Source organism: Panthera leo, chromosome B1, assembly GCF_018350215.1.
Source record: "Panthera leo isolate Ple1 chromosome B1, P.leo_Ple1_pat1.1, whole genome shotgun sequence".
Taxonomy (NCBI): domain Eukaryota; kingdom Metazoa; phylum Chordata; class Mammalia; order Carnivora; family Felidae; genus Panthera; species Panthera leo.
Genome location: NC_056682.1, coordinates 173,105,005 through 173,132,942, shown reverse-complemented (window position 1 = coordinate 173,132,942; position 27,938 = coordinate 173,105,005). Strand labels below are relative to the sequence as shown.

General features: G+C 47.0%; 1 protein-coding gene across 5 annotated transcripts in view; it reads left to right on the top strand.

The window, feature by feature from the left end:
* The window catches only part of TBC1D1 (TBC1 domain family member 1), a 215,468-nt gene extending 188,616 nt beyond the window's left edge, over window positions 1-26,852 (top strand). For 4 of the 5 annotated variants that reach the window (XM_042936631.1, XM_042936632.1, XM_042936629.1 and 1 more), the window contains 5 exons: window positions 6,729-6,973; window positions 8,977-9,136; window positions 15,790-15,959; window positions 22,502-22,675; window positions 26,351-26,852. In XM_042936631.1, coding sequence (XP_042792565.1) covers window positions 6,729-6,973; window positions 8,977-9,136; window positions 15,790-15,959; window positions 22,502-22,675; window positions 26,351-26,554 — 953 coding nt within the window. In that variant the 3' untranslated portion in view covers window positions 26,555-26,852. Of the gene's footprint in view, window positions 1-6,728; window positions 6,974-8,976; window positions 9,137-15,789; window positions 15,960-22,501; window positions 22,676-26,350 lie in introns of those variants that run through there. The other variant, XM_042936634.1, reaches the window with a different exon arrangement.
* The last annotated feature ends 1,086 nt before the right edge of the window (window positions 26,853-27,938 follow it).

Here is a 27,938-nt window from a genome sequence, read left to right as displayed (position 1 = left end):
TATTACTGTTTTTATTTGGAATTGTTATCAGCGTTCAGTTCCACGTGTTGATGAAATTCTAAATTCCATGGAAATCAGTTGCTAGGCCTATACTTTGCCTCAGAAGTTTGTTAGAACATGAGGTTTTCAAACTTAGGTGGGACCTTATAGTCAGAGAAAAAGTTGTGCCTCTACCTTGAAAGAGAAGTTGTGCATTTTTGCTACAGAGCTGTTGTGTGTATCCTTTTTTTTTTTTTTTCCTCCTGTCTTGGTTGGAAGCTGGGTTTTTGTATGTTTTCCGTGTGGCAGATCTGAGGACCATTGCCCATGCTTGAGCACCATTAATTGCACCCACTTGTGTGGGGCATTGAACGTGTATGTACTCCCAGCCCCACAAAGTATGCATTCTGCCCTTTAAAGAAGAGGAAAATATGTGTCAGACGGGTTTGGTGGTCCATTCCGAGCTGCACATGCTGCGGTTGGAATTGTGGGCTACTCCTCTACACTTGACCATGCTGCCTCGTGGACAGATCCACATAGGAAGATTTTCTCTCCATTCATCAGAGCTCATCTGTCATGTTTTATGTAAGACACTCAGCTAAGTTCTACATTGTGGTGGTTTTGTTTTGTTTTTTCTCCACTATTAAGAATGGGAAGGATAACACCTCTTGTTGAGGTTGCATGGGTGAATTAAGACTGAGCCTGAGAACCAAGTTCTGTCCATCCCGGTCCAAGATGTGCACCCTACCCCACACACGTGTTACCTTTCCTTTCCTTCCCTTTTTGTGAAGTTTCCGAGGGCTTAAAATAAAACCTAATTGTTCCTCACAAGTGTCCCCTAGCTTTCTACTTCCTACCCGGTCCCTTCTGTATGGGTAATTACCCTGTTTTCACTTTCATAAAAGTGAGTCCTCCAGGGGAGCCTGTGTGGCTCAGTCAGTAAGTGTCTGACTCTTGATTTTGGCTCAGGTCATGATTTCACGGTTCATGAGATCGAGCCCCATGTTGTGCTCTTTGCAAATAGTGTGGAGACTGCTTGGGATATTCTCTCTCTCTCTCTCTCTCTTCCTCTCTCTTTCTCTCTCTCTCTCTTTAAATAAATAAATAAGTAAATAAATAAATAAATAAATAAATAAAAACATTTAAAAACATTTTTAAAAGTGAGTCCTCCGGGAACAAGGTTGAATAGTGAATAGCGCTTGCTAAACCAAATTCAAGCATTTGGAAGCAGAAGGGTACTTTCTCTTAAAAATATTCTGTGATGTATTCTCTCACCTAATTTGTTGTAAATTGTGATAGAAATTAACACAGGTCTGTAGTCCTAGATCTGTAATTCCAAAACCCAAAAGGCTGATGAAAACCAAAAGTTTTTCTGTAACTCCTTTTTGGCAGAACGTCATGAGTCCTGGACTCTTTGGAGGCAAAGTTTGACTCAAACTGCCATGAGGCCTTTCATAGACTTTGCTGTTCTCCTTAGTGTGGCTTTGCATTAGTATCGCTGCAGAATCGTAAGTGTGATGACGCTGCGATCCTCAGCCCCGCTTGCTAGGGTTACGTAACATACAACCAATGTGTCACCTGTCTAAAATTCAGACTCTGAATTGTGAAATGCATTTCCTTCAAGGGTTTTGGTCGAGCGACTGCAGAACTATACTGAGTTGGTTCCATTTATGAGGTTCTCCAAGCTTTATAGGTCCCAACAGGAGTTTGCCCCACCCTCTACCCTGTCTGCTCTTCCTGATTAGTTCTTCATTTTGATGACTCACCTGGTTTCCCAGGCTAGAAACGCCGCGGCCTGCTCTCCCCTCTCTCCTCAGTCTAAGCCTGTCCCAAGAGTAAGTCCAGAGTCCAGTGCTGGTCACACTGCCCCACCACTGCTCTCCCGGGTAAGGGCCTGTGACCGCTCCCTGGCTCGTGTCCGGGCTGACGTCCTCTGGCCCTTGCCTGCCCTGGGTTGTTTTGCAGGCCGGCTCCTGGAGTTTTCTTTAGCGAGGTATCATGTCTCTGACCCCTCAGTGACCTGTGCTGACTCCATGGCCCTCACACGGCCCATGGGCTAAGCCTGCTTTCCAAGCCCTTTGCTTACAGGCCCTGCTCTTAACTCTCCTGTCCTCTCTCCTGATGGGCCGACCCCAGACCTGGGGGTCCTGCCTGTGTGATCGCTGCTGCCTGCATGCTTTCCCCACCGGCCTGCTTGGTTCACACCTGTTTCCCCTGCTTGGTTCCGCTGAAGAGTCACTTCCTCCAAACAGCCTTCCTGGACTCCTGGCCTGGGCCTGGGCCACGCCTTTTGGCTTTCGGGCTCATCTCTATAAACTGTCCTTCTGTGCCTGTCCTTCCAGTGCTCGCTGTCCCCATGCGATGGCAGAGAACCGCTAGTATCTTCAGTCATGTGAAATCGTCTCTCTCAGGTGACAGCCTCATGAAGGCAGGGCCACCACCTCCCGTCCTCAGCACCCTGTGTAAGACCTGTGGTCACTGAATATTTGAGTTTTCTGGATTTATCTCCCCTTTTTTTTCCCCTACCAGACTGTGAGTCTCTTAAGGGCAAAAAAAAAAAAAAAAAAAAGGTGCATCTTTCAGTTCCGTGGCACAGTTCCTGTCCCCAGGGGAGCACCGAGGCCGGGCTGGGGGAAGGATTCTGTTAGCGTGCTCACATGAGGAAAGCCCACATCTAGCTTGTGTATTCTTTGGTGCACGAAGCAGGCCTGATGTGTGCTGCTGCTTGAACAGACCTTTCCCATGAATAACCGTCGTCGTCAGAACCCAGGCTCGGTGGTCACGTGGGGCACCCCGCCCCCGTGGCGGGTATTTATTCGGTGCCAGCTATGTGTGGCGTCACAGCAGGCACGCACACCCTCTTGTGTCTAGTCCTCACGGCAGCCCCAGCGAGTGCAGTCACACTCCCTCCTTCCGGGCAAGAAGGGGAGGCTCTCAGGGATCCACCGAGTGCCCGAGGTCACACAGCTGGAACAAACGGAGACAACAGTGCCTGGTACAAGGGACTGTGTGAAAGCGCTGAGTGAGAAGTAAAGCAGAAAACACCAACCGAGTTGGAGGAGCTGGGACTCCCCAGGGGAATGCTTTGCTGAGGCGGCAGAGGACTCGAAGTCTCCATGAAAAAAGGGAAGGCAGGACTTTGGCTCTCCTGGCAACTCGTGCTGTGAGCTGGGGACACTATGCGTGGTAATAGCTATTTTTCCCCGATTCCCATACCTTTTCCTTTGACATCTACAGTGTGAGAACTCTGTCTCCGGAGTTAGGGACCGGAGTTCAGATCCTCGGTTGGCCACTTAATAGCTGGGTGATTTTACTGAAGGGCCTTCACCCACCGCGTTTTTCTCAGTAAAATGCGGGTAATGTTACTGTCTGCGTGGTGACTTCCTAAAACGCTCCATGGAGTATTATCAGTGTGATGTATGGGCTTCTAAGATAAGTCCTGTCCCCACGTAGAGTGTGTGGATGGCTTTTTGAAGTTTCCTAAGTCAGGGACCCACAGTCCAGAGGTGTTTGCATATGTACTTCAGATGCTCTCCAAGTGTGCATCTGAGGGCTTGTTCTTAGCAGAGGAGACGCTACGTGGAAGTTTTTCTTGGTGAAATTGGATAACATTCCAGATCTGTAGTTGATCAGAAAGTGTTCGGGCCTTGCCACCAGCGACTGCGGAGCAGAGCTTGAGGCCAGCGCCCTTTGGGTCCTGCGCTCCATGGAGCTTTGGTGTGACACCATTGGTGGCCTGGCTCTGCCGTCAGACTGTCCCGGGACCCTCCTCCAGCTGAACCTTTTCCAAGAGGTGCTTGTTGGAGGCCTGAAGATAGAGCATGAGAAGTTCTCATGTGGTTCTTTTTTTCACGTCAGCATGCTGATAAAGGTCATGTGTTGGGCGGAATTTGGCCTAACGTTTGCTCTCTCGTAACATACTGTTTGGGGGGAAAGCTGCGGGGAAGGCGGCTGGAGCAATCCCTGAAGCTTCCTAGGGGGCCGCCTGCCTCAAACAGGGTGTACAGTTTGCAGGGCCTGTTGTAAAATGAAAATGCAGAATCGCTTGTCCAAAAATTATTAAGAATTTCAAGACAGTGGGACAGCAGAGCATTAAACCCAGCACGAGACCTTTCTAAGCACACAGCCATTGTGATCACACGGGATACGATGCCTGTGAATGCCCCGCCCCAAATCTGATAATTGTTGAGTGCTCTAATTGCCAGAAGTCACTCCCTGGCTTGCTGGGCTCATCTTAGTAGGAGTCTTTGCAAGGATTAAATGAGAAATGTCCACCATTGATAGATGAATGGATAAATACGTGGTATATATACATGGAGTATTATTCAGCGATAAAAAAGACTAGGATCTTGCCATTTACAACATGGATGGACCCAGAGGGTATAATGTTAACTGAAATAAGACAGAGAAAGACAAAGACCACATGCTTTCACTTACATATGGAATCTAAAAAACAAAAATGAGCAAACAAAAAAACCCCCAGAAACCGACTCATAAATACAAAGACACCAGTGTTTGCTAGAGGGGAGGGGTGTCAGGGTGGGTGAAATAGGTGAAGGGGATTAAGAAGTCCAGTTATGAAATAAGTCACAGAGATGAAAAGTACAGCACAGGAAAGGTAGTCAGTACTGTAATAACGTCGTCTGGTGACTACACTTCCCGTGTTGAGTATTGAGTAAGGTACAGAATTGTCAAATCTGTACACCTGAAACTGAAATAACACTGTATGTCAACTGTGATCATAAAAGTAAGTTTAAAAATGCCCCCTCCACACACAGGCCATTTAGTGCTGGCTCTTGTTTCTGTGAGGGGTAGCATCTAACACGAGAGGGCGGCCCGACTAGCAGAAGCGCCAGCACGGACAGATTGAAAGGTGACCGATCTTCCCCGGCGTTCCTGCACGCCACATGAGGTCTGTGTGTTCCGCCTCCTGTACCTGTTTGAGACCCAGAGGAGGTCGGAGGGAGGGGTGCATGCTGGGCTGGAGCGGGGGCACGCGCAAAATACGCAGAGGTGGGAAGAGCCCCGTCCGCTTCGAAGCAGGTGGGGGAAACGGAGTGAAGAGCTTCCTGTCTACTTTTGCCCTGATCCCTTTGAGAATCCAGGGAAAGCGATACCTCACGCTGTCAATACAATGGGCACAGGCGTTACTGAGCACTTGCAATACAGCAGCTCCAAACTGAGATGTGCTGTCAGTACAAGGAGTACAATTTGGTTTCAGAGGCTTCATATGAAAAAAAGGAACGCGGAATGTCTCAGTAATTTGTGTATTGATTATCTGTTGAAATAACATTTGTTTATGTTGGGTTAAACAAACAGTCTTAAAATTAATTTTACCTGTTGCTTTTTAATATGGCTGAAGGAAAATTTTAATTACATGTGTGCCTGTCACCACAGTTGTTACATGCTGTAGACTAGGAAAATGCACAGGAGGCATAGTACACCCTCTCATGCTCTCACACACACTTGCAGGGCTGCGCGCAGCCCAGGGAGGTTCAGAGCCTCTGAACACCCCCTCCCTGCTCCCCGGCCATGCCCTGGAGTAGAGGATGAGGCGGGGAGAGTAGGTGAGGAGGTGTGCAGAGCTCCCAGGCTGGGGGGGGTAGGATTTGTTCTTTGAGCACCGGGGGCTGTTGATTGCTTTCCAGCAGTGGGGGGTGACGTGTTCAGGGTGTGTTTGGGGATGATTTGTTGGGGGAAGAGGTAGAGCCGGCACTGAATGAATGCAGGACAAGAGATCAGGAAAGTAGTTAGGCCGTGGCTGTCCTCTTAAGTCAAGTTCAGACAACCCGATCTGGATTAGTTAAGTGCTTTCTCATGAGCCCGAGGAAGAACACATAAATGCATCCTCCCTTTGCTGAGGCTAAATAAGGTGAACAATGAACTTGTGGCCTAGATGCACCTTCTGCCTTTACTGATCCAGACAGGCTGTAATTCTCACCTGGGTCCAAGGTTGGCCCTCAGCTTGGCTCTAGACGTTTCCTCTCTCAATCAAGTACTTTTCTCCCTGGGAGCACATTTCCCTGTCATGCGCATTCCAGAAGGAGGGGGGTGAGGTGGTATTTGACAGGTATCAGCCACAAAAGCCTACGGGACAAAAGAAGTCCTTAAACCTTATCTGAATACCAGCTTTTTATGAAAATAATCAGGATGTTGAGGGTTTGGGTTGTTTTTTTTTTTTTTTTCTTTCTTTTTCTTTCTGGAAGGTAACTGTTTTGTGTAAAAGAAAACACCTGCTGCTTCTCGGTCTGTTTCAAAGCGCTGCCTGTGGTTTAAGAGTACAGAAATATGCATGTGGCGTGAAGCATTTGCAGGCAGAACATGGAAAAGCTGGTCGGGGCGTGTCCATAGAAAGGCGAGGCCTGTGGCTGCAGGTGGGTGAGGTGGGACAAGCTGGTAACAGAGCCACAGCTGTCCCCTCCTTGTGAGAGTAGAGGTACGTTCAGAGGATCGACAGTTTTCTTTTTGTTGTACATTGAAATCCAGATAACTGCAGGACCAAAGGTGGTTCTCATTTCTTTCACCTGAAGCACCGTCAAAGAAGGCACGGATCATTGCCGATTTTTTACTTGCTAACGTTACTCTAAGAGCAACCACCTACTCTTGTTGACAGAGCTGGTTTGTAATCCACCTTCCAAAGATCTGTTCTTTAACCTGAAGCACATCGGATTTCTGGTTCAATAAGCTTGCTTTCTTTTCTTTCTTTTCTTTTTGTTGATTATTATAACTAACGTGTATTATTTTTGCAGGGCGAACCTTTCCAACACATCCGTACTTCTCGGCGCAGCTGGGGGCGGGCCAGCTCTCACTTTACAACATTCTGAAGGCCTACTCGCTTCTCGACCAGGAAGTGGGGTACTGCCAGGGTCTCAGCTTTGTAGCGGGCATCTTGCTGCTTCACATGGGTGAGGAAGAGGCATTTCACATGCTCAAGTTCCTGATGTTTGAAATGGGACTGCGGAAACAGTACCGGCCGGACATGATTATTTTACAGGTAGAGAGCGCTCCTTATGCGTATGCCAGAGACAAATGCCAAAAATGTTTACGATCCCTTTCCAGGTCTCTGTGAGGAACTTTCCCCACCGTCCATTAACACCGGAGTAGCTGTCGTTGCCGGGCACTGCCCATGTGCTAGGCGTTTCATATTGCCCTTCTCCCCTCAGCAGCCCTCAGGGAGACGCTATTCATCAGCTCAATTTATAGATGGGAAGACTGAGACTCAGGTTACCCAGCTAGCGAGTGGCGGGGTTGGGGTTTAAAGCCGGCCCTGTCTGACTCCGGGCCCTCCCTTTACCCTCCATCACACCCCCTTCGGGGGATCTGATTTCTGCCTCCCACTGTGTCAGCCACTTCCTCTGCCAGGGATCCCCCTCAGCACACCCAGGCTTCAGCTCAAATACCGAATCCTGCTAGAAGCTCTTCCTGACCACCTGATGTTGTGTCCCACACTTCACCCCTCCCCAGGCACATGTACTGTGTTATGCCGCCTCGTTTCTTTTGCCATGAAACACTCACTGCCTGAAAGTATCTATCTTGTTTCCTTACTTGTTGACCTGTGTATCTTCTGACTTCTCTTAAAACATACCATGAGAAGGGAGGGATCTTACCTGTCTTGGAGCTTCATCCCTAGTTCCTAGAACAGTGCCTGGGATGAAGTAGGCACCCGGTCGGTATTTGTTGAATGGACAAGTGGCAGGGGGCAGGCCAGAGCAAAAGAAAACCAAACAGCGGTGTGTGTAAGTGCTGCCACTGCAACCTTTCAGAGGTAGGGAGAGCTCCGGGCCCTGCTGCGGGACTATTCCAAAACATTGGAGCACATGCATACACGTTCCCTTACCAGCAAGTTCTCGGATATCAGAGCCTTAGAAAGTATTTTTTGGACAGGATACGTGAGAGCCAAGGACTCTTTGAGAGCACCAAATTGGGTGCTTAAAAATGCTTTCGCCTCCACCTGTGAATACGAACCACGTGAACATAAAATTCCCACAAAACAAAGCTATTTCACTAAAAAATTTGGACCCACAGAAGACTGCCCACAGCTACAGTCAGGTTCTTTCTATGTGCTCCCCATTAGCTTCAATATAGGCGCATCTCCCATCTGAGAGAGCAGAATTTTCAAGTTAATTTAGCATTAACTTGAAGCACACGGCCATCTTTGGGCTGGGGGCCTTAGTGACTAGATTCCTTTCGATCCAAAAAAGCCACAGCTACTACTGAAGACGGCTGTGTGGTCTGGGCCTCTGGAAACACTTGTTTTTGCCAGTTTGGAAAGTTATGTGTCCAACCTATAGCATCTCATTGGGCTTCTGACCCTTTCCAGATTGTTTCTTTGGGCTCAGCCATCACCGACTGCAGAAATCTGGGCTGACGCTAGGACCCCTGTGAGCCGTGGGACCCATCATGAGCTTCCTGCCAGAACCATAGCAGTCTCTGAAGAGGGGACCCTTTGGAAAAGTTATTTTCTCCATCTTGAGATAAACACTTGTCTTCCTATTTTAACTTGCCTGGGATCTGTGTATATTTCAGGGGGCAGTCGGGGTCTAGAGCGAATTTACTAAGTGAGCGGGTGTAATAGAGCCTTTCCACAGTGCCATCATGTGCCCCCCTTCACTCTTAGCAGAGAGGCTGGCTTTACATTTCGGATTCCCCTGGGTTTGAGTTTTGCTAGGAATGTGTATTTCTAAGAGAGTTTGAAATGTTCCCAGCAGACAGATGTTTCGATTCTCTTAGCCAAGGAACACAAGGAACGGTAGAAAGAAAGGCAGTGGTAGGAGGAGCCCAGGTGTAAGTGTGCTGGGCCACACCTGGCCAGGACCTCGCAGGCACTGGGCACCCAGGATGTGCCTGTTGGATAAGGGTAGTGGAGATCAGTGGTTATCACAATCCAAATAGAGTGTTTGACACCGTGATAAATCTCTCACAGCCTGAGTGGGATGAGTAACTGAACACACGTAGCAGGAATCTGATTGTGACACCTGTGCATGTGTGTCCCCACAGATCCAGATGTACCAGCTCTCGAGGCTTCTTCACGATTACCACAGAGACCTCTACAATCACCTCGAGGAGCATGAGATCGGCCCGAGCCTCTATGCCGCCCCCTGGTTTCTCACCGTGTTTGCCTCACAGTTCCCTCTGGGATTTGTAGCCAGAGTCTTCGGTAAGTGTGTGTAATCTGTTTGCCCGAACCAGCCTTCCCCTGTCAGATGGGAAACATTTAGTCTCGTCCTGTGGGGAGTCTCGTCATTTGTATACCTGCATCTTCTACAAGAATGGGGTGATTTGATGCTCTGAATCTAGTCAGCGTTGGGTTTGGTGGATTTCAAGACCTGCTTCACCTCTGATACTTACCTGGTGGGGTTTAGACCCACTCTTCTCACTGCCAGCCGTCCCCGGAGCAGACGTCTTAAAGACGTGGCCAGGGAGCCCCATGCTTGTATTCCAGGCGTGTGTCTCTCATGAATCATCTTCCGCAACCTCTCTGACCTGCGGTTCTGTTCGTTGATGGCTCCTTGGAACTTTTTGTCCCATGACTTCTGGGCTCCTGTTCTTTTCTACATTCCTCCCATGTCTCTTCTTCCCTGCCCTTGGCTCTGCATTTCCTTTGTCCACTCACTGTGGAAGCCCCTCCCTGCTGCACCTCACGTGGCCCCCGCCTCATCTTCCCAGAGCCCCCAGCCCTTCACCACTGTGCCCACTGGGACCGCAGGCAGCTCACATTTCAAATGTCTCCTACTTTCTTGATTTACTTTTTGAGAAGATTGTCTCTGTCAAAGTTAAACGGTTATTCACATGCAAAGTCTCCAAGTGGCCTTGAGATGGCAGAGGTAATAATCACATCTGCTCAGGCTCAGGAGCCCAGTGACCCCCGTGAGCCTGGGCAGCTCTCAGACACTGGGCTTTCCCTGCTTCAGAGTGAAAGAACTATTTTGAGAATTCAGGTTCTTTTTAATTTTCTTCTCTGACTGCAGAGGTTATTAAAAAATTGATAATCCTCACACATCGAGTGTTTTAAAAGTGTCACTGATGGGCGCGTGGGTGGCTCAGTCGGTTAAGCATCCTACGTCATGATCTCATGGTTCGTGCGTTCGAGCCCCACATCAGGCTCTCAGCTATCAGCTCACAGAGCCCACTGCAGATCCTGTCTCCCTCTCTCTGCCCCTCCCCTCCTCTGTCTCTCTTTCTCAAAAATAAATAAAACTTTTAAAAAATTATAAAAAATAAAGTGTCACTGATGTTCAGTCACTTGATAGCTTAAAAATCTGTAGTCTTCTCATACTCTTTCAGATTTGCTTCTAGAATTAGAGACCATCTCAAAGAGAATGTCCAAAAACATTGCGAGAGCACTCCTTTGGCATGCTTGGGAAAGACAACTTGTAGATGCAAATTCTAGATGCCTGAAATTTGCTTTTTAACATCGGTAGGCATTGAGTTGATCTTTGCTCCTCTTTTCCCCAGGGTACTAGATTTTTATTCTTATTCCTATCCACAAGGACTTCTAAAGACTTTATTTACCATTTGGCTTTACTAGAAGAATCCATGTTCTGAAAATATTTTCTACCTGCATCCCCTTTTGCATAACTCCCTCCCCAAACTGATTCTTATTTTATGTCCCTTAAAAAAAAATCATTGGAACAAAAGAGATACTTAAAAAAAAAATAAAATCTCTCCTGGTTAAATAAATCATTAGTGAGATTTCATGAACTATTTATATTTATACCATAGTTTAAAAAGAAGATAATTAAAAGCCTCAATTTAAAAAAAAAAAACCACCTCAGAATTGTCTGCTTAGTTTACTAATGAAAGAGTCACCGAAACCATATGATCTCTAGCTGTAGGCTGTAGTCTTTCTTGCCAAAAATGTCTATATTTTCTTTTTACTTTTCTTACTCTGGAACTTAAAATAATTAGTGCACTTTAGTTTTTCTCCTGATTTTTTCAAACAGGAGAGGAGTGAAGATTGAAATAGGTGGGAGTGGGGGTGGGGAGAGTTGATGTTAATGGTTTGAAAATAGCTCAAGAACCGAATTACACCATTTGTGAGAAACCGTTGCATTCCGCCAAGGGGATTTGGATGGGAGGGTCAGCACTGAGTTTTCCCCCCACTGCCCCGCGCCCCCACTTGCAAGTAGTTCTGGGGTACCCTGGCCAGAGAACTGTGTCTGGAAAAGTCTTCCTTTAGGCTGCTTAGGTAAGAGGACAGCAAACAAAATGATTTGGAAACAGCCCTCCCACTGGAGAATATTCGCATCTCTAAAGCTCATTCTGACGACTTCATAAGTTAGAAGCTAAAGCCATCAAAAGCAGGGTATTTATATTACATAATCAGTGGTGAGTCTCAGAGGCTCTTATACATTATGCATAATGATGCCAGTGTCTGTAACTCCTGGATCCCACAGACCCCTGCCGTACTAAGTGGGTGCATGTCCGGCTGGCTGAGGCTCCCCAGATTGTAGGCAGGAAGTAGGAACTTGAGGCAGGACTGTGTTATGTCATTTTGCAACAACTGTTGGGGTTTTTGTTTTTGTTTTGCACAGTCTGTTCCATTTATCAGTACTTAAAACCAAACCGTTTTATTATTAGTAGGTTCCATAGAAAGGTTTTTTAGAAACCACTTCTGTACTTAGCGTCGGTCGGCGACTTAAACCGTGTTTGTTTAGCTCCGTGACGCTCGATAGCTTAGTTTTAATTGCCCAAACCTGCCATTCATACGCTCTAGTCTTTTTTGGCCTGAAGCCCATTTCATTGTAAGCCTTTAGGCCTGAATAAACCATAAAAACAAATGGACCTTTGTCAACTATTCACCATTTCATATGTAAGTACAGGATTCTCAGCTTGCGGACAGCATAGCTCGTATGTTAATTAACAGGTTGCTTCACATTAAGTATATGCTCTTTGGAGGCACACTAGCCAGCGATGCATGTGCCTTAACCTTCACATGGTAATCACACTTCCTGAATGTCTGTCTTCTGATGGGGTGTCCCATAAGGTAAAATAGCCTCCTCCTGTATGTTTCCAGTTTGGGTGTAGAGGGGGCTTGGGAGAGCTGTTTACTCTGTTCACCTTCAAATCACATCTACCTTTGTAAAAAAAAAAAAAAAAAAATCTGAGAAACAGGACCGGCTCGCGCCTGCTGGAGGCAGCGGCTGTGGTGCTCAGCTCCTGGTGTTTGCTGAGGGAGACACTGCCAAGTAGAGGAGGGAGGAGGTGGGAGTGTAAAAATGAAGGGTTTGCAAAAAAAAAAAAAAAAAAAAAACACACAGAAGCCACCTGTACTACAGGGAAGGACCCAGAGAGGCTTTAGGACTAAGATAGATTTAGGAAAACAAGATGGTTTAAATGGCCAGGAAAAATAAAGCTCCCCAGGGAACGTGACACAGAGTTAGAGAAGTGAGTTTTTGTCAAATATGCTTGTACTGTGTCTGCCGTCATCCTTCATTTTCCCCCCACCTGGTCCTGGGAGGAAGGTAGAGCTCTCATACCTGGAGGACTCCAGGCTCCCAGGGGAAAGTCAAGGAGAGGGATTGCCCTTGACAAAAAGACAAAGGTGGCTGGAAAAGAAATGCATGAGAAGTTGGCTTACTGGCCACACGCTTTGCATTGATGGTTTCCCCCTGTAGGAAACTGCATCTTTATATCACGGGGAGTTTCAAATAGAGTTCCAACACATGTTAACACAATAACAGGGAAGTGTCTTCAAAGGAAAGTAGTAGCTATTTGCCTTGTTCTCCGCGAATAATTGGCAAAGTGGTGGAGTCAGCCGAAATTCAGGCCCCCTTTACTTCCTGCCTGATAAAACCCTTTGCCTGCTTCTGGGTGGCTCGAAACAGGAGAGAAGGGAAGTTGGCTGCAGTGTGGTGAGCAGGGCTTCTGTGGGGCTGCTGGGTGGCTCTCGCAGCTCACTTTCTTGAGCACCGATTTTCAGATGCAGGAAATTAATTCACTTTTCAAGGAGATTATTGTTTTTGGATTTTTTTTTTTTTTGTTTGTTTGAAATTTCCAGAATGGGGGTGCCTGGGTGGCTCAGTTGGTTAAGCCAACCGATCTCACGGTCAGTGAGTTCAAGCCCTGTGTTGGGCTCTGTGCTGACATCTCAGAGCCTGGAGCCTGCTTTGGATTCTGTGTCTCCCTCTCTGTCCCTCCTCTGCTCATGCTGTCTCTCTAAATAAATAAATTAAATGAATAAATAAATAAATATTTTTAAAATAATAATAATAAAAATAAAAATTTCCAGAATGTAAACATGTAAAGATTGGAAGATGAACAAAAGTGAAAGTAATTCTTTACTGTTATTTAAAAATTATTTAATTTGGGGGGGCGCCTGGTTGGCTCAGTCAGCTGAGCATCTGACTTCGGCTCAGGTCATGATCTCAAGGATCATGAGTTCCAGCCCTGCATCGGGCTGTCTGCTGTCAGCACAGAGCCTGCTTTTGGATCCTCTCACTCCCCTCTCTCTGCCCCTCACCCACTCGTTCCACTCTCTCCCTCCCTCTCTCTCTCAAAAATAAATAAACATTAAAAAATGTTTTAAAAAAGTGCCTCCCCCAACTTTTTGTTTTGCTTTGTTTTCTTCATATAGTCCAGAAAAGTCTAAGTTTATAATGCTAGGGAGCACTCTCCTAAGTAGATTTGTTATAAAAACCAAGATCCTAGGAGAACAAAATTTGGAAGACCCGACGTCAACCTTAAGAGATCACAGATATGGGGCACCTGGGGGGCTCAGCCGGTTGAGAGTCTCTTCGGTTGAGGTCATGATCTCATGGTTTGTGGGATGGAGTCCTACATCGGGCTCTGCACTCACAGTGCAAAGCCTGCTTGGGATTCTCCCTCTCTCTCTGCCCCTCCCCTGCCCGTGCTCATTTGCTCACTCTCTCAAAATAAATAAACATTAAAGGAAAAAAGATTGCTGATATTGATTGCAAATGGTCCTAAAACTTCACCAATGATTATGTATCTTAATTGGCTTAGATGCAGCACTCTAACTTTAAGGTACACGTCTCTCAGAGACTAAAGGCACTAAGCTGTGGCATTCGGTCCGGTGCCATAGTCCTTTTCTAGGACCTTGCACAGGATGGCTTGGTATTCTGATAGATGCTGTCAATTTTTGTTCGGCTATAAATGTTGATGTATTGAAAGGAGGTCTCGCTGGCTAAACCACAGAAGCTTCACCTTTACCTTGTTTTGTTTTGGGGGAAATGTCATTTCTGTTTAAAAATACATCTTAGTTATAGTGCTATTTTAGATCTTTTTTATTTTCTATAGTGGTGAATTACATGGTTAGACTGTGTATTTTGTAAAGCAGACATTTCACAAGAATATTCTTCCACAGGGCGGTCTCGATACCCGTAATACTTCCCCTAAGAAGCTCACATTTCAAAGATCCCATCAGTTCGCTAATTTATCTTCCCATCCTCTAGAGTCACACCTAAGAAGGAGGCAGCCCTCCGTCCTTTCCAGCTTCCTGGGGCCTCCTGAGCCGTGAGCACTGTGGTGTTTGTGAAACAGTGTGCCTCTGAGCTCTGTGAGAGAGTGGGGCGGACCTCGGCGGGTGGCACGCACCCTGGCACCGAGTCTGCTTCTGCAGTTGAGGCCTCGGTGAAGGTCACAGAGCATCTCCAGGGCTCACCCGGCCGGCTGGCACCTAGGTGTGCCCTGTGCACTGTGCACAGACCTCTCCGATTCAGACATCTTCCCTGTGTGTGCAGCAGCTTCCAGCCTCTCCTGTTTCTTGATGGCTTTTATGTGCTATCGCACTGAGCCACCTAGAGACACCCAGTGTGGCTGGGGACTCCTCCTCTCACCTGCTAATGCCTTCCCCAACTTGATGGGATGGACAACTTCTTTGTCTCTTCCATTGTCCTGCAGCACCACCACCACCCCACCCCCCAAATTGACAGGTGGCCTTTAATTAGATTTTTGGCTCTCATCATTAAAGTTGTATTTTTTTCTTGTATTGTTAACTCCAGTTGTTAGGTAAATTGCCTGAATATAGTCACCGAACAGTTCGTTGGTAGGGCTGTATGTTTTATTCTCAGAACAATTTGACTCTTTCTCGAGTGGCTTCAGCTCGTGAGGAGGGGGCGCCAGGCCTGGACTGGCTGCTCGCCCAGTTCCCCGGGCCACTTGCCCTCCCTCGCACCATGTACAGCCCATGTAGGGGTTGCTAACATGTGCCAGCTGTTCTAAGAAAAAGCTATGACAAGAACTAGAAAATAACTCTGACAAAGTTCTTTGAATTTCTCTGAACAAAGATGGTTTTCACTCCATTATTATGCTAAAATGTAGTGTATTGCAAGTATTTAATAATGTACTTTTGCAACTCTGCAGACATTTTATAGATTTTAGAGATCTTTTAATTCAATTCTTTATTTCAAAACAGGAAAGAGGAGCATTTTTAAAAATTTCTCATGTTTTATATCTAAAAACCTTTCAGTTTTACCCATAAAAATGTGTTTTAGTAACTCCTTTAAAATCCAGAGCATTTCTAGAAAAAGAGTGATAAAAAGTTTTCTTTTTCTCAGTTTAACTTCTGAAGCATGTTTGAATTTAATATGTTTTTAGAACAACAACAAAAAAGATTTATCTTAACCTATGACAAAATCTTAGCAGTATGTTTATTTATATTTCTTCTATTATTTGCAATATTGTCTTGACAACCTTATCTGAAATATCAGGCACTTAAAAAGGAAATAAAGTTTGCAATTTGGACTTACGTTTCCCACCATCCTGCTCTGATGTGTGGAAAAGAAAATGCAATGTTAGTTCATCAGAAACTGGTCTGCTTTAACTTTCTGCATTTCTGTGTTTTCCCAGATATGATCTTTCTTCAGGGATCAGAGGTCATATTTAAAGTGGCATTAAGTCTGTTGGGAAGCCATAAGCCCTTGATTCTGCAACATGAAAACCTAGAAACCATAGTTGACTTTATAAAAAACACCCTTCCCAACCTGGGCTTGGTGCAAATGGAAAAGACCATCAGTCAGGTATGATTCGATCCGACCTTCAGGCTTAAGCCATCCTGGATACGGAGAGCTTAATTTTTTTTGATCGGGACCTATTTCCTACCACTTTGTATCCTGGGCAGTATCTTGTGTGATGCCCGGCATGTGGGAAACACATGTGTACACATACGAAACACATAGCCGGATGTGTGTTCAGTGATTCGGTGCGTGAATGTGACGGGGGTACGCCACATGGAAACACAGTGACGGTGACGGTGTTCAGGTGGATAACCGCAAGCCACAAGTAGTTTCTTGTAGCCAAGAGGCTTCACCCCTAGTTGCTTGTTCTTCTGAAACACACGTGCTATTCAATGTAGGCTCTTACGCATGCTTTGATTTTTTCTGCTGCGTGGTATTATTTGGAATTCTCTAAAAACAGCCCTTTGATAGCAAAGTTGTGATAGAGAATATATATTCTAGAAGTTTGTTCCATGATGTGGTTTTTAAGATAGAAGTCAGCTCCCCATCTGTGACCTCAGCACTTGTAGTAGATAGCCGAACCATGAGGTGAGGGCGGATTGAGCCAGAATTACACCGAGGCCAGTTGTTAAATGGTCTGGGCTAGGGGCGGGAGCAGATTTTGACTGTGTATAAAGAAGAATCTACTAGTAATGATTGTTGACTCTGAAGGACTGAGCTGTTTGGCAGAGGGTACATCACCACTGGAAGTGTCCAGAGGCCGGATGGCTTAGAAAATGCTCTGGAAGGGATTTCTGCATCAGGGCCAATAGTCAGGCCGCTTCTAAGCCTAGAACTTATCTCACCTGCTCAAAATACGATGAAAACATAGAGCAGTCAGGTAAAAACAAGTAGTGAAACAAAGCTATTTTTTTTAAACAAATCTTTATTCTGAGGATGTCTGATAGTCCCAGAGAAATGCTGCGACCCCAGTGGATTGCACCCACATGGCGTGTTTGTGGTCTCATTGGCTGCTCCTCCTTCAATGTTGAGCACTGAGAAAGCAGCAGTCCTGACCTGGGGTGGGGTGGGGGCAGGTGGCAGCCATGTGGCTCTGGGTCTCCACACGTTTCCTGGGCCTGTGTGAGAGGGCACTCCCTGCCTTTCCACTCTGCATTTCCGTTTTTAGTTAATTGATAGGCTCTGCATCTCTCGGTATTTTGCTTCCCTGGCACGTTTCTCTCCATGTGAATAGCTTTGGCTTGTTCGGGCCCTACTTTCTGCCAGATTCTGTGTGAATCTACATATACACATGATCTCATTTAATCATGACCAAATTCCTGAGAGGATAGATGGACTTAACCCATGAGGATCTCAGGGCCTGGAGAGGTAAACTCACTGGCCCACAGTCGCCCTGCTGCAAAGCAGGACGGGAGGGTTTCTCTTGCCTCCAGGTGGTTTAGTAGCTACTCAACACAGCCAAGTGTCTCCGGGTGTCATTTAATTACAGAATTTTTCTCTATTTCACCAGTGTGTTAATACTGAATTCTCAGCTCCTTTGATTCTTTAACTTTTGGCATTCATGTGCACGGACGGACTCCCTGTTAGAGCTTTCATTGCATATATGTCTACTTTATGGCTGCTGGGGCATAAAGCCTTGGCTACCTAAAGTCTGTGCCAGTGAATGCCTTCACTTTGCACCTGGCTCCAGGCTCTAAGACAGGCAGTCTCAACTGACATTCAGTTTACCTCCTAGATATTGAGCTCCAGAAAAGAATCCCATTTTTTCTCCTTTTCTGTAAAGAATATTTATTCACAGTATCAAGTTCTCTCTAAACGTTGAAAGAATAGAAATGGACATAGCGTGGAGAGAGAACATTGTGTGTGTGTGTGTGTGTGTGTGTGTGTGTGTGTGTGTGAGAGAGAGAGAGAGAGAGAAAGAGAGAGAGAGAGTGTGTGAGAGATACGTTCTAGGCAACTGTCTTAAACTTGGCATCCTTTATTCTGTTGACTCCTTGAAAATCCTGGGGCATGTTTTATAATCCCCATTTTTATAGGGGGGGAAACTGGGCATAGAGTAACATGCCCAATGCAGTGGCAAAGCCAAGAATGTGAGGTGTCTCTGACACCAGAGCCCATCCTGTGCAGAAAATAAACATGTAATCCAGTAATTTCAAGTGTGGTAAGAGCCACAGTAGTGCCTGTGCAAGGGCTTATGGGAGCCGGGCCTCGAGCTGGTGGAGTGAACATTGCTGATTGAGAATTGGGGGAGTTGAATTCAACTGGGCCCAAAGAATCAGCTAAGAACAGAGGTCACACATTTTCTGTCGTGGGCCATGTAGGGAGTCTTTCGGGCTTTGTGAGCCAGAAGATTTCTGTTGCAGTCACTAGTCACTCTGTCTTTGAGGCACAAAGTCAACCAGATAATATGTACATGAGTGAAGTGACTATGTTGCAATAAAACTTTATGAAAACATGCAGTGGGACAGATGCAGTCCACAGGCCGTACTTTGCTGATGCCTGATCACAGGCAGGGGAGTGAGAATAGAAATTCTAGATGCCTCTGCAGTGAGCTTTGAAGGGGAGGGCGCTTGGGGATTGGGAGCAGCAGGGCAGACAACACAAAATCTGTTTCTGGGCCCGGATTTTCAACCTGCCAGAAGTCTTGACGGGAAGCTGTTAGAATGCCAGGCAGCTCACTGCCCCTCACCTCCAGAGGGTGCTCTGGTTTCAAATTCTACGCAGAGATGAGGCCTGAGGTACAGTGTGACTCCTGCAGCCTCAGAGGACCCCCAAGCTCAAATCTTGGAGGTCCACAGGGTGGAAGTGATAGACCTATTCACTGCACGTGACAGAGCATTCGGTCCTGTGTACGAATGGGCAGAGTCTGGGTGGTCTTCTGTGATGGCTAATGGCTCCATCTCATTACATACCTTTTCTACAGGTGGCGTCAGCTTGGGCCCCTGGGATGCAGCCTGCATCCAGGACATGGTGGGGAAGGCCGCTAAGGATAGGGTTCTGTAGCTTTGGCTTAGTTTGGGTTGACGGGGACCAGCCACGGCAGGGCAGGTCCAGAGTGGACAGTGTCCAGGGCAGAAGGACAAGGGTCTCTAAAGTCTCTGTGGCAGTTCCTCAGTGTGACTTAACTGTCTGTCATATGTGAGCTATAAAAATCCTCTGACCCAAGAAGGGGGAAACCCTGGGGATAAACAGAAGCGAAGAGGAGGAGGTCCGGTTTGTATGCTTGTCACGGTGAGTGCCGTCTGCCTTTGCAGCCTCATTGCCGTGCAGGGAAGAACAACAGAGTTGGAGAGGGACTTTGGGAGACAGAGCAAACAGCCTGTTTTCAACATCCTTTGGGCTACATTCAGAGTGTGGCCCCAGACCAGCACCGTGTGTCATTGTATCATGTAGGAACTTGTTAGAAACGCGGAATCTGGGGCCTCACCCCAGACCTGCTGAGTCAGAATCTGCATTTTAACAAGATCCCCAGGGTATTCACACACACTGGAACATTTGAAAAGCTCTGCTATGGGCAACTTCATTAAAAACACACTAGACAATTCCCTGTTCTAGTTGAGCTTGTAGGATAGAAACCAGAATCTTAACAAGGTCCCTTTTGTTCAGAAGACGCTCCTCAAAATCACCGTGTTGAGGCCGCCCCTTCTGCACCGGGAGGGGCCTTCACCGCTTGGGCAGTTTACTGTTGAAAATGAGCACTTTTTAAAAGGCCAATCAGTGCCATACCAAAAGGGTGGGGTACAGTGAGGAGGAATATTTTACCACTGGTATTGTTAAGAATTGCTTGCATGTGGTGATAATAAAAAGCAGACCGGTTTTTAGTTGGGTTTATTATTTTTAAATTCACTACAGGCACTGTACTCCCTGACTGCCAATACCGGGCACACTGCCCCACCCTCCAGCCCTTGGTATGCCACTGAGACGGACAGACAGACAGCTGTGGGGAGCGAAGGGTTCTGGAGGTTGGGAAGGTGGAAAGTATGTGGCTGGTTCTGCAGACATCAGGGTTAATGGCTTCATTCTACCGAATGTCCACAGACTGCAGAGAGAAACTCACTGGGTCTCCAATAGCAAATGAGCCAAGAACATAAACAGACAATTCACTAAAAAGGAGATACATCTAATAAGCAAATATCTGCGAAAATATTTCGCTTCATGCATAATTTAAAAAACACGTAACGCTCTACCTACTAGATTAACAAAATGAAAAATCTTAAGGCCAGTAGCCAGTGCGGAGGCCATACTGTATCTGGCACATTGGTATGTTGTTGTTAATGGCATTGTGCGTTGATGATTCCCATTTGGGAAGCAATTTGGCAATGTGTATCACAAGCCGGTAAAATATTCATACCCTTTGACTCAGTAATCCCATTTCTTGGAATGTATCCTTAGGAAATAATCCAAAATATGGGAAAAGCCATATGTACAAGGATGTTCAGGGTTGTCATTTAAAACAACAGAAACTTTGCGAGTAACTAGATATCCAGTGTTTGATGAATGGGTCCACGTGGTTATGACATGTCGAGCACGTAGAATAACGAAGCCATTGGTAATTACAGAAATGCAGAATCTAGAGCAACTTGAAAAACCACTGTTCGAGGACCTGGGCTCTCCTTTCTCCACCAGTCACACTCTGCCATGGTTTGAGATCAATTCTAGGGCATAACTGCAGAATCAAGGGCTCTAAGTGTTTCAGCCGCCAGGAGATAATGGTGCAGTTAAGCAGCAGTGATTACGACCCAGGATGGCTCCTGGGGATTGATGGAGTCCTGAAAGAGTTTACAGCTTTGGGCCCAGCTGAGAGCCATTAACCTTAGCAGGTCGTCAATCTGCATTAAAGGCCACAGGTTTTGTTCCCAGGTTTTCCAGATTAGTAGCTCATTTAAAAAATCTCTGTGGAAGAAAAAAAGTGTGGGTATGACATTTATTCTGCCTCATATTTATAATTATACACAGTGCCACAGCAATCTCGGTTTTAATGTTTGTGGTTTCTACTCTGAGCTATTCAGAGGTTCCGTGATGCGGCATCCTTTGCGATTTTGCTGAAGCACAGGGTTGAATGTGAAGCATGTGGAAGCAGCTTCCTTAGCTAAGCCAGCACCTGCTCACCTTGCCAGCATGTGCCGGGCACCTCCACGAGTTGTCTCACGTAACTCCCGCAGCGATGCCGGGAGGTGGGTGCTGTCACCCCCGTGTCAGAGGCCAGGAACCGAGGCCGGGAGAGGTCATTCAGGGCGTCGCCAGTGGAGCCCTGCTTCAAGGGGCTGAGTCCGTTTTCTTGACTGTAACATAGAGACGATAATCCCTGCTGACCTCACAGGTACTCTGAGGGACAACAGAGACTCCGACCAGCGCAGCAGACTTTCACACACATACATGCCACGAACACGCCGTGTATTAGTTTCTCAGCATAGAATGACTTTTGTGCCTAATTGGTACTGTCCACTGAATTAAACTGAAAAGCAGGAAGCTAAAAAACTAAATCACAAGGAAGAGAAGATTGTTGGGAATGGTGTGAAAGTAAACCTAGATTTTGAAAATTGCTTTCAGGGAAGGTCGGATTCATCTGTGTTTGAATGCTGATAGGGTGCCATCAAGAGAAATGAGTTTTCATTGATTTTAACTATGTTGGCGTTTCTTAAGGAAAGACAGTGAAGAGTCCTTTTGTGCCCTTCTAAAGTCTAACTTTGTCCTCTAAATGTGTGTTCTGATGGTGCTGGCCATCTGTGGTCCCAACGTGACTAAAGGCTCAGACCTGCACACACAGTCATGTTGGAACGTCACTTGTGTGCTGAGAGGCACGGCCCGTGGGGCTATCCCACAGCAAAGGCTGGGAAGAGAGGACGCGCCTTGGGCGGCCGCAGCGTCTGCCTCCTGACCCCCTCTTGAGCCCAGCTTCCATGCAGCTCACTCATCAGGAGAAAGTACAAACTTGAACAACTCACTTGCGCACTTTGGGGCTGCTGTTCACACGGGTGTGTTTTGATCACTGTCACTATTCTAGGCAGGAAGGCAGTGTTTCACATGCACTCATCTGTGTGGGCGGCATTTGGGGTTTGGCTCATTTCTGCATATCTTGTGTGCAAAGGAGGGTTTTTTAGTAAACAGTTCCATTACTTAGCTGTTCTTGTAACTCTAAAAAACCCAACTGAACTATAATTAAACTTTGACTCGGTGACTGGGCAAATAGGGCTATGATTCTTTTGTTTTGTTTTTTTCCTCTCTCTTTGACCCATAGCTGACGTATCTAACATAATAGAATTTTCGGAGACAAAGGAAATAAGTACTGAAATAAGAACTAAAAATATATTTTTATAAGCCTTGTGAAAAATAAAGTTTTGGCTTCTGGAAAATGAGTATCAGAGACCCACACTTGTTGTTACCTTGGGTTTATTTCTAAATGCTGCTTTTATTTTTTCTTCCCAAGTAAAATTGTTACCTTACTAATGCAGAGGGTTTTCTTTTTTTTTTTTTTTTTTAAATGACTAATCGTAAGAACCAGGCATAGAGTGGGTACTTAGTGGATGCTTGTCGACATGGTTGCATGTGTGTGCACGTGTATTTTTCTCATTTTCAGTGCCTGATGACTTTTTTGTGTATAACAGGTGTTTGAGATGGATATCTCTAAGCAGTTACAAGCCTATGAAGTCGAGTACCATGTGCTTCAAGAAGAACTTATCGATTCCTCTCCTCTCAGTGACAACCAAAGAATGGACAAATTAGAGAAGACCAACAGCAGCTTGCGCAAACAGAACCTTGACCTACTGGAGCAACTGCAGGTGAGCACGTGTATAAAGCAGCTTCCTGAGCCTGGAAAGCACGGTAGATCATTAGCGCGCCAAAGCACCAGCCGGCTGGGTTTTCCCACGACCACAGGACCTCTCTCCCTCCCCTGGTCTGTTTATAGTTGGGATCAAAGGTACCCCAGGAGAATTGGGCCTTTTTATTAGGAAGCAGACAGATTATCCTGTGCTGGGGTCAGACAGTCCTGGAACTTTCTGAGAGGCTGTCTCTGCACTTGATCCTTTTAGGAGAGAGGGACAGCGACGACCTTGGGTCCAGGATGCCGAGGGACTCTTTGCTGAATGCCAGCAGTTGTGCTTTGAGTAATAACCAGAGAAAGGCTTGGGCTTCTGTGAGTGAAACCAGCTAGGTCGTGGAGAGCAGTAACGCAGAAATCTACCTACAAAATAAACCAGAGCATGTGGTCATGATTTGGGAGTCCGTACTTCAAGTATTGGATTAATGAAGGACACTGTTCTTCCCTCTAGAAGCTTCCATTTTAGCATGGATAAATGTGCATGAGGACATACGGCGGAAAGGCAAACAGACGATGCGTACAGAAGGGTGAAATGGGCCAGGCCAGGGGTTGCAGTCCAGAAAGCCAGCTCTTGCTAGGTCCAGTGTTGTCCCTGCCCAGACTGCCACAAGGCACGCACTGCTGACCTGCTGTGTCCCGATTCCCTCATCTGTACGACGTAGACGGAATCCCTAACTGCTTAGCACAGCCCCTTTACCAATCAAATGGGACAAAGTAACCACATGGTGTACTTCTTTAGAGCCATAAATGGGTGGTAATGCTATTAATACTAAGGAATTGTTGGGGGGGGGGGTATTTTAAAAATTTTTTGAGCTGTTGGAAAGGCAAATACATATTTTTCCCCAAAGTGTGTACCTTATGGTGTTCCTGGGCTGTCCTTATAATAAGCTTTCCGTCCTGACCTAAGCCTCTTATTTTTCTCCATAGAAAGTTGCCACTTTGCAGACACAGGCTTGGCAGTGATATGAGAAAGGCCAGCGTTTGAGAGCTTAATAAATCAACCCTTGTCCAAAATGCATTCCTCCCAGCAGGGATTTACCCCAGGAGACCCCGGTGGCTATTTACTGTAGAGGAACAAAGAAAAATGCTTTAGGGAAACCAGTCCTAACTACCAGGCACATTCTGAAATTTGGCTGCTTTTTCTCCCCCTAAGACTGAGATGTCCTAACCAAAAATGTGCTTGCATACAGTGTCTCCAGGGTGTCTCAGCTGTAACCTGACGGGAGGCTCCAGGGGATAAAGAGCCTTATCTGGCCTGTAATGGTCTGCAGCTGAAGTGGTGATTTTAAGTGACTTCCAAACAAACAGTATGTCTCTGAAATAGAACCTGCTGGAATGTTTCTGACAAAGCTCAGATTTGCATTTGAAGCATTCGGCTCCTTAAGATAGGCAGTACGGAAATAAAAGATTCAGTTTATTGGGCTAATGCCCATGTGATCTTTTTTGTGGTGAAGGGTGCACGTAATTTCACCTTGCCTCTGTGATACTATACCCCTTTCGTGACAAGAGGAAGCTGTGAAAAGTTGTTGAGATCTCTAAATTCCTCAAGAAAGTAATCAGGCTGTCATGCCTGACACCCTCCTTGGAATGGTCTTTCTTTGAGCAAGTGGCTCTGCACTTCTGGGGGTATCATTCAAGACTGCAGAGGTGCCCGCCCCCCAGCATTTGGGGTCCTTGCCTTGCTGGCGTGCCAGGGGCCACCAAGGTTCAGAAGACGCTGCTGTCCAAGAGTTGGGGCAGGGATTGCGGTGTTTGGGGGTGCTTGAAGATCGTTTTCCCGTTGCCATGTGTGAGTCACGTGGGTTTACTGTCGTGCAGCCAGACTACACATACTCTGTAAGACTCGCGTCTCCTTTCCTTTTTTTTTTTAAACAGTTTTCAGAGTCCAAGCGTAGGTGTGGATAGGTGTTCAGTATAATAGTTTTTGACCATAAATCTTTGGGGTTTTTTGCCAGAGTATCAAAATTGACTTGTTATCTAGCTTTGCTCTGTTCATATAGTTTCCAGACATACCAAGGTCCCATTGATTTTCTTGGTAAACATTTGATGTTATCTAGCTGCTGGAGAGCAAAGTGTTCAACCCGCTTTGTCCAGCAGCACATACAAGACGATTGCATTAATATACAAATGGTGCCGGATGATAATGGATGCACGTTTGTTATACTAGGCCGCTATGAGTCATCGAGTGCCAGTGAACTAGGTGCTGGGGCACCCATGTGCAGGAAGAGACGTGCTTCCTTCCATGAAAGTGCTTCAGTCTCACTGAGGAGACCAACGTTCACGTAGAACATAAAGGGTCAGGCAGAACCGCTCACCGCTAACTGGGCGGCACACTTGGGAATGCCATGGGCCTGAAGAACAAGGTGGACCTGTCCCAGGCCTTGACTTTGGGTGGGAATGTGAGGATCGCAGAGTACTCCTTGCAGGTGCGCACTGAGCGTGAGCACCTGCCCAGTAAGCAGACAGACTTAGGCTCTCAGTCCTTTCTCCTTTCTATTTTGAGTGTTTCAGCGGCACAGCCAGAGCTAGACTTTGAGTCGTGAGTTGTCTGTCTGGCACAAGTGTTGTCTTGTTCAAAAACCTGTTTCCCTTGTTTTGAAAATGAGAGGAAAAAAAAAATACATGTGCCATTTTCCCCACCCAAAATAAAGAGGAGCGTGTGCGGGGCTGGGCTGAGAGCAGCAGCTTAGGGACCTCGTGACCTGAGCACGGCAGGATGTAGCTGTGAGCTGAGGGATGGGCCGGGAAGGCCTCGGGGACGGCAGCAGGTGAAGGCCGGACTTCCTGTGGTTTTCTCAAGAAGCCCCTCAGCTTCACTGGAGACCCCTTGGTGCCGGAGAAGCCGGCCCTGCTGGATTGGGAAGAGGAGAGACGGTAGTTAGAAGCACCTGGGAAGTTCTGCCTCGCTGACACTGGGTGCCAGGTGCCGAGGATGCAGACTGGGTGCGAGTGAGGACACCGCTGATCTTGGTGGTGCTGACCGGGCAGTGAGACCACGCTCGTGGACCTTGTAACAGATGCTCGGACCTTCTGAGCTCTCCGCACGAGTTCTGGGGGAAATGCCCGTGTTCCTGGATGTGCTGGTGTCTGGTTCCTGTCAGGAAGACAGAGAGGGTTTTGGGTTCGAGGACTGATGCTGCTGGGGCCTTCACATGGAAACCGTTTGATCAGGGTGAAATCGGTCTACGTATGAGTATGTGTATCCGTACAAATAGGCCAGGCCGTGCTGCAGTAATAAAGAAAGCTCGACATCTCAGTGGCTTGGCACAGCAGGAGTCTTTTTGTCCCCGAAACTCCACCTCTTGTTCACAAAGCGTTCTTTGCCCATATCAGACCGTCTTCCCTATCGTCAGTGATGGGGATCAGGCTCCCTTTGTGCCGTGAAGCCACTGTCTCAGAGTCACCACAGCAGGGGAAGAAAATGCTGGAGGCTCGCAGAGTGGCCCAGGCTTCCTGCAAGGGGACCTGGGAAATGCAGTTTTCCTGTGTGCCCAGAAGAACTGATGACAAACACATAGACTTATCTCTGTCCAAATAGGCCTCTGAGGTGTCCCCAAGGCTAGACAGCAGAGCATTCGGTGGATCCCCTCATGTTATCACTGGACAGTCCACATTCTGTTCTTCTGTTCCCCAGGTGGCAAACAGTAGGATCCAGAGCCTGGAGGCCACCGTTGAGAAGCTTCTGAGCAATGAAAGCAAGCTGAAGCAGGCCACCCTCGCCCTGGAGCTGGAGCGGGCCGCCCTGCTGCAGGTGGTGGGGGAGCTTCGGAGGCAGACGGCGGCAGAGCCGAGCGGCCCGGAGCCTGACCTCGCACGGCCCGGGCCCACCGGGGACTGACTGCACAGGAGACGGCTCCCGAGGAGACACTGTGGCCCTGCCCCAACACTGTCCAGGCCTTAACGGAGAGGGACAGAAGATGCTGGAGGGAGAGAACGAGGCACGACGCGTGCTTCTCAGGGAGGAGACTGGCTTGCCAGCCTGCAGACTGGCCTGAACTAAAACTTGCAAGTCATGGGGATGGATGTCCCGGTGTTTCTGTTGTCGTTTAGATTGTATTTCGTCCTTCTCCAGTCCTGATTACTGTACCCGGTAGGTTTAGATGGCATGGATGTGAATAAATGCACCTTTCTGTTTCTGTGTTGTTTCCTCTTTCAGTATCACTGTGCTCGCAGAGAGCATTTAGTGCTGTGAAGTTCAAGAGCCGGAAGGAAGGGCTGAAGAGGAGTCCTCTGACACAGATGTGGGCCCGTCACTCTTCCACAGCAGGTTCGTGGGCCTGCAGCCTCCACGTCACCAGCGGGCTGTGTGGCTCGCCCTTGTCTGTCCTGGCTATGGAAGCCCCAGATAACCATTAGGACATCTTGACTTTATCACTGTCCTTGGTATTTAATGAAGTTTGCCTTTTAAAAAAATTAGTTTTCACTTTTTGCTTCATTCTTAAGTATCAAGTCACTATAGATAAATGTTTTATGGGCAGATCACCAGTTTTTAGGCTCAAACCAAGTGTTACTAGCGAGCGGCCTGCATTTGTAGACTCTGAGATGTTTATTTCTTTGCGGGTTTTCATCGCCATTTATAGCCGTGTATTTATTTTTGCTGTTGTATGATACAGTGCAGCTGTGTGTCCCTCTGAGTCTCCACCCTTGGGAATCGTATACCCTGCAGGAGTAGCTGGGCACGTCGGGATTTTCATGGGTGCCAGAGATTCTGGGACTTTCAAAAAAGCAATCAGCCCAAAATTGTAATCAAATACATGGCAGCTGAGAGAAGTTTTCCAGAGGTAGGAGGTGTGTTTTTTTAATTTTTTTTTTTTTTTAATGTTTTCATTTATTTTTGAGACAGAGCATGAGCAGGGGAGGGGCAGAGAGAGAGGGAGACAAAGAATCCGAAGCAGGCTCCAGGCTCTGAGCTGTCAGCACAGAGCCCGACGCGGGGCTCGAACACACAAACCGTGAGATCATGGCCTGAGCCGAAGTCGGACGCTTAACTGACTGAGCCACCCAGGCACCCCAGAGGTGTGTTTTGAATGTAACTCACAGTCCCTTCCCTCGGGATGATGAGGGCCCTGTGCCTTCAACAAGCAGAGACCACTCACGGTTGGCATGGCTTCGTCTGGTCACCGTGCGAGGCCTCTTCACAAGCGCTCTCAGAACGGGCTGTCAGGTGAGAGAGGAGCTCTGTGGGCACATATCCCTTTGTGAGGGCAGGGTCACTCTGGTCT